This window comes from Cupressus sempervirens, chromosome 4, assembly GCF_028749045.1.
Source record: "Cupressus sempervirens isolate cs-2001-9-10 chromosome 4, ASM2874904v1, whole genome shotgun sequence".
Classification (NCBI taxonomy): domain Eukaryota; kingdom Viridiplantae; phylum Streptophyta; class Pinopsida; order Cupressales; family Cupressaceae; genus Cupressus; species Cupressus sempervirens.
The window spans coordinates 494,268,909-494,282,195 of record NC_143121.1 but is presented as its reverse complement, the minus strand read 5'-3'; the positions used below and the strand labels follow the sequence as shown (position 1 = coordinate 494,282,195).

The following is a 13,287-nucleotide window of genomic DNA, read 5'->3' as shown; positions in this document are numbered from 1 at the left end:
AGTGTGTGTATTAAGGACAACTGACTTTGCTTTCTCAAAACGAATCATGAGGAGTACAAAAGTTCTAATTTGAGCAATTAAACATTTACATTGTTTAGCACTAATTAAAGAAGCAGCTCGAGTTGGGCATACCTCTGGTATTCAATATTTCTTTTCACCAAGCTTAATTGTGACACTGCGTGGTCTGGATTCATACACCCCATGACTTTGATACATGTATGGCTGCCCCAGCAAAACATCACATACATCTAAAGGTGCTACATCACAAATTACTTCATCCTTGAATGGTTTGGTTGAGTATGATAGGCGACACTACTGATTTACCTGAATGTCCTTTCCTTCATTAACCCATCCCATAGAGTATGGTTGTGGGTGTCTGGTCATCTTTAAACTTAATCTCTTGGTTGTCTCCATAGAAATTAAGTTCTTTTGGCTACCACTATCAACAATAAAATGTAGAGGCTTTCCATCAACCCACATCTGTGAATGGAACAATCTCTCTTCATCTTCACGTGGAACTACTGTCGTTGTTGCAACTATGGCATACGGGTCTGCTTCTATCACCGAATCATTGTCAGGAGTTTCTATTGGTATGGACTCAAGCTCAGCGTCATCTCCTTGTATTTTTGTCATCAAGGTTTTTATTCTTTGACACTCCTTTGTGTTATGAGTTGGACTCTTTTGTAGCTCACACCACATGCCCATATCTATTTGTGTCTTTTAGTAGCCCACCAGGTATTCTTGGGTGGATCTGAGGGAGGGTCCTTCTCCACTGGTTTTCCTCCAAATTTATTACTGCCTTTACCCCTTGGCTTATTATTTGAACAATAATCTCTTTTTCCTTTCTGTTTGAGTTCAATTTTTGTAGCATATTTGTAAGCAATTGCCAATGTTTCAATATTCAAGAATTTCATTTCATTTTGAATGTATCCATGAAGCCCACTACGATATTTCAGAATTCGATGCATCTTTGAATATTCTATAAAAAGTTTTGCAAAGAGTGCATGGAATGTATTGGTGTAATCTTATAAAAATTGGTCCCCCTTTTGTCCAAGCAACTGTCATTCTATATATTTTTGTTCATATACATCTTCAAGCATGTTTCTTTTATGTATTCCACAAATTCTCCCCAGGTGGGTTTCTTATCAAAGAGTATTTCCAACTCTTCTCCAGCTTCATTTTCCTTATTCAATAATCTTGTTTCCCATGCTAGTTTGACATGGATTTCAGCTTTCAAGAGGGCAAATGTTATTTTTTCCACATCAGAAAAAATATTTACAAAGTATTGTTCTAACTTGGATAACCAATTATCAACAGCATCAGCATCAACTTTTCCTTCAAAATTTGGGATATCAAAATTCACCTGTACTTTAAAAAGGGTGTTCCCATTGAACGATGCTACTAAATTGGGCACTTGTTGTTTCTTCAAAATTTCTGAAAACTTACTCATCATATCTTCTCGTTGCCTAGCCAAAGCCTCTTCCACCATCTTCTTCACACAGTCTACCAAATTATCTGACATCTTTGGTTTTGGGCGCCGCAAAGGAAGGTATTCCAACAAATTTCTCGTGGCCAATCCTAATCTTTGATAGGAAGTACTTGTATTAGTTGGCATACAGGAGTGTTCCCGCTTTGATAACACTGATCTGAGTTTAAGGAGTGGGCTACAAACACGATATTTGGTGAATCAAAATACTTGCAATACCAATGTTCAAGTTCTGGAAAATCTTGCAAAACTCAAAAGAGTTGTATGCAAACCAAAAGTCATCTTATTAATTGAAATTGAAAGAATATATACAATGATGGAATATCAATAGTTACCATAACCATGAATTCGAAATGTTTATGTGGCTATAATAAAAACAACAAAATTAAACTGAAACTATTCAAAACTAGGTGTTTAATTACCCCAACTTGTCGGGGTCATAACTTTTGACCTAGAGCTCAGATTTCGAAACCGCTTACACCATTGGAAAGAACTAAAAATCTGATTTCAGTCCCTAAGACAAAGGGCCTATAGCTGCCCAATTATAGGGACCGATGAAAGTTTCGGATTCAAATTTTGAGCAGAAGACCTCTGAAAAGGCCAAATAAAAAGACATAAAAAAAACTTTTTAAAAATATTAAAAAATACTTTCAAACATTTCATCTTCTATATAATCTGGATAAAAGGATGGCATGGTAAATCTATTACCCAAAGCATCTTTGGTGGAATAGAAGGTAGAAGCAAAAATCTGAAAGCTTCCACGAAGCTTAGAAAGAATTAGGTAGATGCACTCAATGTCAATCTTGGTTTTCCCACAACCCTGCAATAAAGATCTCTATTGTTTGAACTTCGTCAAGAAGTCCTCAATGGAAGGAAAAGAATCTGGTACAAGAGAGGTAAACTCTACCTCATTCTAAAGAGCTCTGAACTTCTTGATGGTACCAAACAAGTCATTGAACTTGTCCCAAATTTCTTGAAGAGTGGAACACTCATCAAGATAAAACTGTAGACTATCGGATACCTGTAAAGAAATCAATCCCATTGCCCCATCCATCTTGTTCCTATGCTACAAAGTTTGATGTTGACTTTGAAATATTGGTTGCACTGTATCTAAACAAGACCAAAACTCTCTTGACCAAAGAAGCCATGTCATCAAGTTCTTCCATGTGTGATAGTTATGAGGATTCAAAAATTCTAGACAAGAAGAGGTCTCAGCCATTGTTTTAGAAGGTGTTAAATTGTCTTTTGCAAGCCCATAAATGACCAAATGCTGAAAGTACTATATCCACTCAATATTACTCCAAACTAATACCAGATCTGGAAAGTAGACAATAAATCATGCATTTTTTTAAAAAAATTAGCACCTAAAAATGTGTCTGTATGAGTCCAAACGAAGCCTCCATAGTTATAAAAAAAGAGATTTGCAATTTTCAAAAATATTCAGAAACAAAGATCCAAAATCACTTCTATAATTATTTTTTCTGAATCATCATTGTCACACCTCCAAAAACCAAAGACCACCCTATTTTCACAGAAAATGCCCCAAAAACGCTAGATCTGTTATGTCAAACCCTCATTCTTCTTTTTCTCCAAACAAGAACAGGCAGCTGCAGGCAAGGCTCCGATACCATGTAGGATTTGATGATGCACAAAGCCACAGACCCTGGATATCCTGCATGCAAATAACTTGTTACAAGAAAGAAAGAAAAGCAGAGAGAGGAGTTTTCTCAACAAACAAGAAAATTGTATTTGCTTGTGCAAAATAGAATGAATGAATTTACAACCGATCAATCCTTGTGAAAGAGATCAAAACCTTAAAAGGTAAATGACATATAATAATTACTAATTAATTATTAAATAGAAATGCAATGTGCATAAAGTGAAATCTTAAAAAAGGAGTAAAGGTAATTTGATAAATTAAATTAAATTAACCTTTAACATGACTTGTGTTGGAGATCAAAGAGCCAAAATAGAAAAATTGATAGGTTTGAAGACAAATTCTCGTCCAAATTCGAATTCACAAACAACTAACTTGACTCTTTCAATCTTGCAAGTGATGGATATTGATGAGCGTTGAATGGACGTTTTGCATATGGAATATCCAAAAACTTGGTCAAAGATCACTTGAACACAAGTCATTTTAGCTAAAAATTCCAAGAAAAAATTGTTTTTATCAAAAACGTGGTCTCAAAGAGTCATTACATGAATCGTTTTTGGTCTTGGAATGCAAAAACACAATCTCCACTAGCAATGATATGGATTAAAATTCCAAAACACCCCCCCTTTAGCCCAAAACGTGATCTTTAAACTCCAAATTTGGATTTTTTTTAGCAAAATGTGATCTCTAGATGCAATGAAATGAAACATTTTTGCAAGGAAATGCAACGCCTAGGGCATGAGATTGCATACAATGCTAAAATGCCTCCTATTGCATGGATTTCATGCCAGGAAATGAGATCTGGACATTCTTGGCAAAAATGTGCCCTTGGAGGCAAGAAGATGAATGTTTTTGGCCTTAGAGGAAAAACGTGGACACCAAGTGAAAATGCATGCGATGAAATGCCGAAACGCATTCTCTTGGAGAGATTACATGTTTTTAAAATGCATGTATTTGGTCTTTCTATGCAAATTTAAATAACATGTAAGAGGCAAAATGCATTCTTTAAGCCTTATTACATGTTTTGAAACTTGTTTTTTGGAGTTTAGATGCAAAACACACTCTTGGAGTGCGTTTACATATTTCAAAACTTGACAAAATGATGTAAGTAGTGCAAAACGCACTCTTGGGAAGGCATTACATGTTTTGAAACTTGCATGTAAAGTCAATCCTTCATAAACACACTCTTAAAAAGGCATTACATATTTTGAGAATATGCAGTATGTAACATGTCTATGACAGTTTTGACTTTGAAAAGCCAAAATGTGGACTCAAGATGCAATTACATGTAAAGAGAATTACATGTCAAGAAGGTTTTTTATGCAAAATGGACTCTAGGAAGTCCATTACATGTACTTTTAGTGCAAAACACACTCCTGGAGGTCCATTAAATATTTAAATGTAAATGGGTTAAAAGTTGTCTTTACATAACTTAAACGATCAATTAAGCACATGTTTAACTAATTTTTGAGGAAATCACTTAATTGGGTCAAAAAATAATATTTACACTATATAGTTTAATTACTATATGCAAATATCATTCAAAAAATAATATTTATTTAGATGTTTTAAATTAAAACATAAAGTAACTCAAAAATTTAAATCAAATTATATAGTTAACAAAGTCACTTAAGTGAAAAATTTAAAAAGCAACTCAACATGAAAATATAACATAAAGTGCTCCATAGTCACTTAAGTGATAAAGGAACAAAACATAGCATAAAGTCAATTTAGGTTATAATTTTCAAAAATTGAATCTCAACATTAAAATATAATATAAGATTTTAAAATATGCAATTGCATCTCAAGGTAACACTTTTTGGGCACTTAAATGATCATATCTTTTGACTGTCAAATCCAATTAAGCACTAAGATATACTGAATCAAAGGAAAAACCAAAAGACAGGGTTTGAGCAAAACTAAAAGACTAAAAGAAAACGAACATACAAACAAAAATGTGAAAAATGATGTTGAAGGCTTCAAAAATCAAGCATAAGCTCACCAAATTGAAAAACGAAAAAGACTTGACGAAAGCCTTCAGTCAAAGAGTTCATTATATGAATTGAAGTCAATTGATTGATCAATACTAACCAATTAAATAACGAACTTATCTTAGAGAAATGTGAAACTAAATTGAAAGAGTTTTTGTACTGGACAACATTTTGCATCCCCCCATTGAACACTCGCATTCAGATTTCATCTTCAATTAATAAGATGAAAATGCTTTTCCATTCAATTGACAAAACATATTTAATTGGAGTATATTTCTGGATTCGATTGTGTGTTTTTTGCATCAACATTTCGGATAACACTCAGTGATCCATCATTAGGAAGACAGAGTGCAGGAATAGAAAAAGCAAGTAGACCAAACCTGACTCAATACCTATAAGAAGAGAACAGACCCCGGAAACCAAGGTAGACAGGGAAAGAATAAAATAGAAAGAAAGGAATATATATATATATAAGAGAGCAAATATACACGAATATATGTTTATGCAAAAAGACAATGCAATATATATATATATATATATATATATATATATATATGACTATAAAGGCGAACAAACATAATTACATAAAAAATAAAATTAAAATAAGAATACAACAAAATTAAAAAAACATAAAAACAATTAAATATATGCATATATATATGTGTGTGTGAGATTATAAGGGCCAACAAATATAACATATAAAACCTAATTACATAAAAAGTTAAAATTAGAAAAAAATACAATAAAATTAAAAAAACATAAAAACAATTTAATATTTGCATCTATATATGTGTGTGTGTGTGTAAGAACGTACGTACATATATATATATATCTATATATATCTATATATATATATATATATATATATATATATATATATATATATATAAATGCCTACAACACACAACACCCAAAAAATCCAAATAAAAACAAGGACACTAAAGATAAAAAGATCCGTGTACTACCACGAGAAATATATATGCACAAACGAGAGGAAAACTACCAAAATTATAATTAATCCATCTTATAAAATATACCTAAACGCAATAATATATATGTATATATATGTATGTATATATATATATTTATATGTATATATATAGGAGAAAAAACAAATGAGGAAGAATAAAATGAAAATCAATAAGAATAAATAGGTACAAAAATAAAAACACCCAATAAAATTGAATAAATTAGATATCTAAAAATAAAGGACAAGCAAAATAGATATAAAATAATACAAAACATAAACACAAACCCATTCAATAATATAGCGTGCGAGCACGCGCGCGCGCACACACACATATAAACCACCACAAAGAACACCCATAAAACACCAATCAAAATAAGGACGCAACATATATATATATATATATATATATATATATATATATATATATATATATAAAACAAAACATAAACATAAACACATTTGATAATAAAGCGCGCACACACACATATATATGTATGTATGTGTATATATATATATATATATATATGTAAACCACCACAAAGAACACAAAAAATACGAATCAAAATAAACACACATGTATATGCATATGCATATGCATATCTATACGTGTGTGTGTGTGTGTGTGTGTGTGTGTGTGTGTGTGTGTATAAGCCCAATAAAAGATGAAAAAGAGAAAACTAAAGCAACTACAAAAATCAGATATATATATATATATAACATGAACCGCATAATACCTAGACAAAGCTAGAAAGAAAGAAGAAACAACACAAACCAAGGAACCACAAAGGACATCCACACCCCTCACAGAGAACAAAAAGAGCAGAGGAGAAACCAAAAAAGGAATAAGCAGCAAAAAGAGGGGGGCGGAAAGGAGCAAGATAAAGCATGCAAACTACAAGGAGACATGAGAGAAGGAACAAGGAAAGCATCAAAAATGATGGGGATTAATGCGAGTGTCTAATAGAGGTTGCCAAGAGAGGTTAATGGGATGGTAATTAATTTCAATGACCTCCTTAAGTTTCCTCCTCAAATATTTGTCCTCTTTGGAAATGATTTGGGCACTCTCCAAACAGATAAAATGTTTGGTAGCCGATGAGTGCTCAACTAAAGTGGACTTATGAACCCTCTCATGCTTGATATCAGTGATATGCTCATGAATTCTAGTGAGGAACAAGCGACCAGTCTCTCCTATGTAGGGAATGTCGCACAAACAAGCAATCTTATAAACTCCCGACTCAAGCAAGGAGTCTTTAGCATCCTTGAGTAAGGGGAGGCAATTACTCAATTTCAAAAGGGGCTTGTAGGTGACATCAAGTCCTTTTCTAGTTAAGATTTTAGCAATTTTTTAAGAGATTTCATCCACAAAAGGAAGGGAGGCATACAATGAAGAAAGAGATTGGGTGGGGTTGAGAAAAGAGCCAGAAAGAAAGGAGGCTTGGGCCTATTTAAGAGCCTTAGAGATTTGTGTGCAAATACCCATTTAGCTTAGAGACCTGGCGAAGGTGGTCAAGTAAGTTCTTTGGTTAAGTTGTCATCGTTGCAAACTCTAAAGGCCCTAAAAGAAAGAAACTTAATGATGCCCACTTTTTGGCCAAGGTGGTGGTGGGAAGATGAATGAAGGTATAAGTCAGTAAGGGTGGCCTTGCAATAAACCCAACGACCAAAGTTACCATCGAGCTTCTTGATGAGAAGAATGTCTAGGAAGGGTAACTGGTCGCTAGTGTCAATTGTCTTGGTGAAAGAAATGTTGGGCAATAACAAGTTGATGTGTTGGTGAAACTCTTCAAGTTTATCAAGTCCATGTGGCCAACAAATATTAGTTTCATCAACATACCACTTCCACCATATGGGTTTGAGGGGAAAGGAGTGGAGGGCCATCTCCTCATGATGCTCCATATAGAGGTTAGCTATTACTGGGGATAGCAGTGAGCCCATACCACCCCATTCACCTGCTCATAGATGACATTTTGGAAGTAGAAGAAAGTGAATCCGAGGCAAAACTCTACCAGATTGGCGACCTCTTCACCAACCTTGCACTTAAGGATTTGAATAGAGTCAGGGATCGACACTTTGGTGAAGAGAGAGACCACATCAAAACTAACCAAAATATCACCTTTTTCATGCTTGGCATCCTTCATAAAATTGACAAAATGATAGAAATCTCTGACAAAAGAGTCAAACTTTCCCACCACCAATGAGATCATCTTGGCAAGGTGAGAGGCTAGAAGATAAGTTCGAGAACCAATGGTGTTGACAATAGGTCTTGAAGGAATGCCCCCTTTGTGAAATTTTGGAACCCCATAGATGTGAGGGGTTACTTCCTTTGAAGGGACCAATTTTCTCCTAGTAGTCTCATCAAAGGAGGAATTAAACACCAAAGCCTAACTTGCTTAATGACCTTGGGACACGGGTTACGAGCAAGGACCTTGTAGCTACCGCGATTTGAAAGCAAGTCAAGCATCTTGGAGATGTAGTCCTACCTATTCATGACTACAGTGGCATTACCTTTGTCAGCCTTGGCAATAATAACATCATTGTTACTAATTAGATTGTTGAAGCCGAACGATTCCGCTTTGGGGATGTTGCATCTAGGCGGTTTGGCATGTCTAGGCGTAATGGCACAATCTTGCCTAATTTCTTCTACAAAATTTGAAGCAAGACGCCTGATAGCATTCTCAATCTCTAAAATGAAATTAGTGTAAGGGATCGAGCAAGGGGCATAAGCAAAATTAAGACCCCGCTTTAAGAAATTGAAGGAAAGGGGTCAATGGTGGCATTGGACAAGTTTACCAACAACTTACTTTCCTAATCAAGCACTAAGCAAGGAGAGAGCTCAACTAAAGGAAGTTTGGTTGAGACACAACCTATACTCATGGGTTGGCCTTGGGGAGGAGACTCCGTACAGAGAGAGGGAGAAAATGACTCCACAACGATACATCTTCCCATTGGTTTGAGAACCCATGAAGAGCAAGGATCGGAATCCAATGAGGACCCCAAAGAAGATGAAGGAACAACACTAACAGAAGCACTAGCTTGCACATCACACAATAGAAAGGGTAGCTCAATGCAACCATCATTGACAAGACCCATATCTACCATGGGCGGAGCTCGATGGGAGATATGCAACGGGGATTCTTTGTTATGCAATAAAAACATGACTTGCCATTCACGCCATGAAGACAATTGGGTAGAGAGAACATACCTGGACACTCCAACAAAGAGTCGTTGCAAGCAAAGGAATGTTGGAAGACTCCACACTGTGAGCTGGTAACCAAGTTCTCCTTGGGCATATGTGACTGCGGCCCAAATTGCTTTGCGTATGCTAACTGCAAGGTGACCCGTTGGCCCATCTCCACAAGCTTTGGGTCCGCAAGGAATGTAACACTGAGAGAATGCAAAGACATCTCAGTGGAGACTGTTTCAGCACCCTGAGGAAAACACAGACCATGGGGAGTGCCACGAGAGGAATACTGCAAAGGTTGCCACGCAGAAATTGGAGGAAGTGCAAGAAGAGGGTTCACTAGTTCATGATTGCGTGAGGAAGAAAACCGCCTGCCTCTGGACTTCTGTAACAAAGAAAGGAACTTCCTCTTTTGCCTCCAAATGCTCTCCTCTTGTCAACACAAAGCTCTGACATAGGACAAAGTATCAAGTCAGATCCAGATGTTTGGACATAGCAAGCTCCATATGTAGGGGTAACAATCTAGCATTAATATGGTTGATAGCCCTTCTAGTAGACTGGATGACAGATTTAAGTAGGGAGAGACCCACACGGAAGAAGATGCGCTTAGTGTGCACACTCCAAAGATGGTGGGTGACCTTAACAAAACATGGAATTAAATCAGAATCTCTGCAACGCTTGAGAAAGGCTAGGTCTGTAACTTTTTTTATAAGCTTGATTCTTAACATCTCAAATTGCTTGGATTTAAAACATAGTTCCCTCCCATGACAGGTATCAATTAACATTATTAGATTTCCACAATCCATTAGTAAATGTGAGTATATTTTTGTATTCGATTGTGTGTGTTTTTTGCATCAATGTTTTGGATCACACTCAGTGATCGTTTCTTTTTCTATTCTTGCACTCTTTCTTCTTGATGATGGATCACTGAGTGTGATCCAAAATGTTGATGCAAAAAACACACAATCAAATCCAGAAATATACTCACATATACCAGTGGATTGTGGAAATCTGATACTGTTAAAACATATTTAGCCATAGCTATAGGTACATGGTATAAAAAGGGAATTATATTTGAAATCTTCAATGTCTAAAACACTCTATGATTTCTTCTTTAACAAACAACACAACTACAAGTGAAAGTGTAAAAAAAACTTACTCATGTTTTAGTTACTCCACCTTATATTCAGAGATGAGAAAATTACAAAACATAAAATGTTTTCTACTTTGCACTAAGGTGGATGGACTACGTCCTACAATGCCTTGAATATTTGAGCTACTCTCCTTCAACATGTTCAGAAACCTGCAAACCACATCCCTTGGCATATAACAAAATCATAAAAAGGTATGCAGACACATCAAATTCAGAAGATGTCTATAGTCTTGATTAATTATTCAAATCCTACTCATGGTTAGTTATTTCACTTCAAAACAACATATTAAAAACTGAAAAATGACCTCATGTAAAGAACATTTATCCATGAGAACCACCACCTGATAAATCAGATGCAGATAATAAGACAATAAAAAAAAAAATCCTAATTACCCTAAAATAGCTATCTTTCAAATCATTGTTCTACCAAACTAGAAGTTTCTATTCAGTATCCTAAAATAGATGGAAAATAAACAATGCCCAAAATGTGAAAAATTGAAACCAATTCTATGGCCCTAAAATTCTCCCAGGGGCCCCGCAATAATCTGCCCATTTTTGTCTAGGAAAATTTGGAACTGCTACTCACCTTGACCACATCTACTCCATAGCTTAGTAAAGAACACAGAAAGCCTTTGATTTAAATTGAACCAAACAAAGACCCTCGAAAGTGGAAAAGGGAGATACACAATGCGATCCCTTCCAAGGTTAAGAAACAGTCCCCCACAGAAAAGACAAATTTATGCTACTATAAAATTGTTTCAGTTCAACACAATGTTGGAAGTGGTTTTCAGTATCCATTGATTTTTAAAATGATTGCAACATATATAACTCAAATCTCAGTAAATTTTCAATTTTTTTGTAGACCATATGCACTACAGTCTCGAAATACCATAAGCTGCTCCTTTCCTTCACATGAACTAACAAATCAATGATAGAACCATTATAAAATGAAAACAATTCACAAACATAATACCTATAAGAAGGTGCCCTGCTTCATGAACAATGACACGTCGCTTATAAGGAGGCCAGATACTCAAAACTTGAGCAAGAAGTGAACCACCAAGGTATACTGCATCGAGTACCCCAAGGCCCAAGATTATTGCTAGTTTTGGTCTGATGTCTATCCCATTGTTCACTAAGAAGGAAATCCCAGCCAAAGAAGCCAATGAAACAATTGCAGAGCCACCAGAAATGCCCCATTTTTTGGGTGCAAACTTAGATGCTGTCAATGAAAAACACAACTGCTTTAACAGATGATGGTTTCAAGTACTCCCCATAGATCATGATGAACACATATATCCTACTGATCTGAATTTTATTTTGATATTTAACCATTGAAAAGGTGACTCAAATTCCAAGCATCAAGAAGCGAAAAAAATACCCCCATAATTTTAAGCCTTGAAATTATTTTACTATTATCATAGAAAAATGCACTAGTAATCTATCTATTTACCTTCAACTCCAGTTAAATCCTTCAGAACCGCAGGTGTCACATTTCTTGCACCTTTAATAACTGTTGATACAAGCAGAAAACAAGAAAGATTTTTAACTATTTATGCCCCAAACTTTCATTTTATAGTTATACACTTGAACAATGAACAAAAATAACTGCTGGATGCTAATCTCTAGACCATGTTAGCGATTGGCTAGAAGTATAAAATGAAAAACACGTTTAAATTTTAGGTCATGAATAATGTTAAACATGAGACGGTAGTAACAGTGAATGATGTTATCAGAAATAAGGTGATTAATCAATTATCATATTATTCGTTATTTGATGCTATAAATATGTAACCGGAGAGTTATATTAGTGGATAACTTATGCATGGCAGCCAACCTAAGAGTAATCATTGCTGAAGCATTTGATATTATATCAATTTCTATCCAGTGATATTGTAACTAAAAAATGAGCATCTAGAGTTCCTGACACAATTGGATGCACTAGTTACTTTATTCATTTCAAGAATGCAAAGTTGAAGTTACCAAATTCCTCTAAGATGCTCCCTGCAACAGGTATAGGTTGTGATACGTATGGCCTCAAAGTTATAGGAAAACTGGAACCCATAAAGAGCATACCTAAAGGCACTGAAGATTATTACCTTAGTTTGACTAAAGGCAATGACAAGTTAGAAGATTTTGTGAAAATGAGCAAGAACATTTGATAGTGTAATGTCCCCAATTTTGTTGGCATTAGAGTTTCAGGGATTAGCCTATTATTGTGATCCTCGTAGGCTAATTATTGTGGATAGAGGGTCTTCTGTGGTAGTGGTTTGGCTTGGGAGAGTCTTATCTTCTTCACATTTCACTAAGCTACAAATTGGTCTTTGTTTGGCTAAAATCAAACTTCGTTTGGGCTTAGTTTTGTGTACTTACTATTTGTGGTAAGTTGGTGTTGATCGACATGGACCCTTTGTATTTTTGGAAAGTGCATTTGGTCACATGGAAAAATAATAGGTATGACACCTATTTCAGACGGCATATTTAAATTATGAGTATTTTGGGAGTTATTATATTTTTAGTGGCCAAATTATTATTAATTATTAAATGGCTTATTATAAAGTTGTAATTTAACTTTATAATTTCACTTAAGTTGAGAGTTGAGTTATCATTGGAAAGTGTCATTTATTAATTAGTTAAGCCAAGTGAGAGAAATTAAAGGAAGCTTCTAATTAATGTTGTGTGGTGAAGCTTCTTGAGTGAAGTTACATTTTGGCAACAAAAGGGAATTTGGAGGTTATAAATACAAGCACTTTTGTTGAGAAAAGCACAATTGGATATTTTATTTACTTTTGATATCTTTGTGGCTTTTTCTAATTTCTGATATTCTATGGCCCTTGCTGAAGTATAAG

At 35.0% G+C, this 13,287-nt stretch overlaps 1 protein-coding gene across 2 annotated transcripts in view; it reads right to left on the bottom strand.

Annotated features, from left to right (window-relative positions):
• The window catches only part of LOC149562102 (ATP-dependent zinc metalloprotease), a 196,349-nt gene that overhangs the window by 158,635 nt on the left and 24,427 nt on the right, over nucleotides 1-13,287 (bottom strand). For both annotated transcript variants that reach the window (XM_089825646.1, XM_089825645.1), the window contains exons 2-3: nucleotides 11,892-11,951; nucleotides 11,412-11,660 (exon numbers count right to left, since the gene is read on the bottom strand). In XM_089825646.1, coding sequence (XP_089681772.1) covers nucleotides 11,412-11,660; nucleotides 11,892-11,951 — 309 coding nt within the window. The remainder of the gene's footprint in view (nucleotides 1-11,411; nucleotides 11,661-11,891; nucleotides 11,952-13,287) is intronic.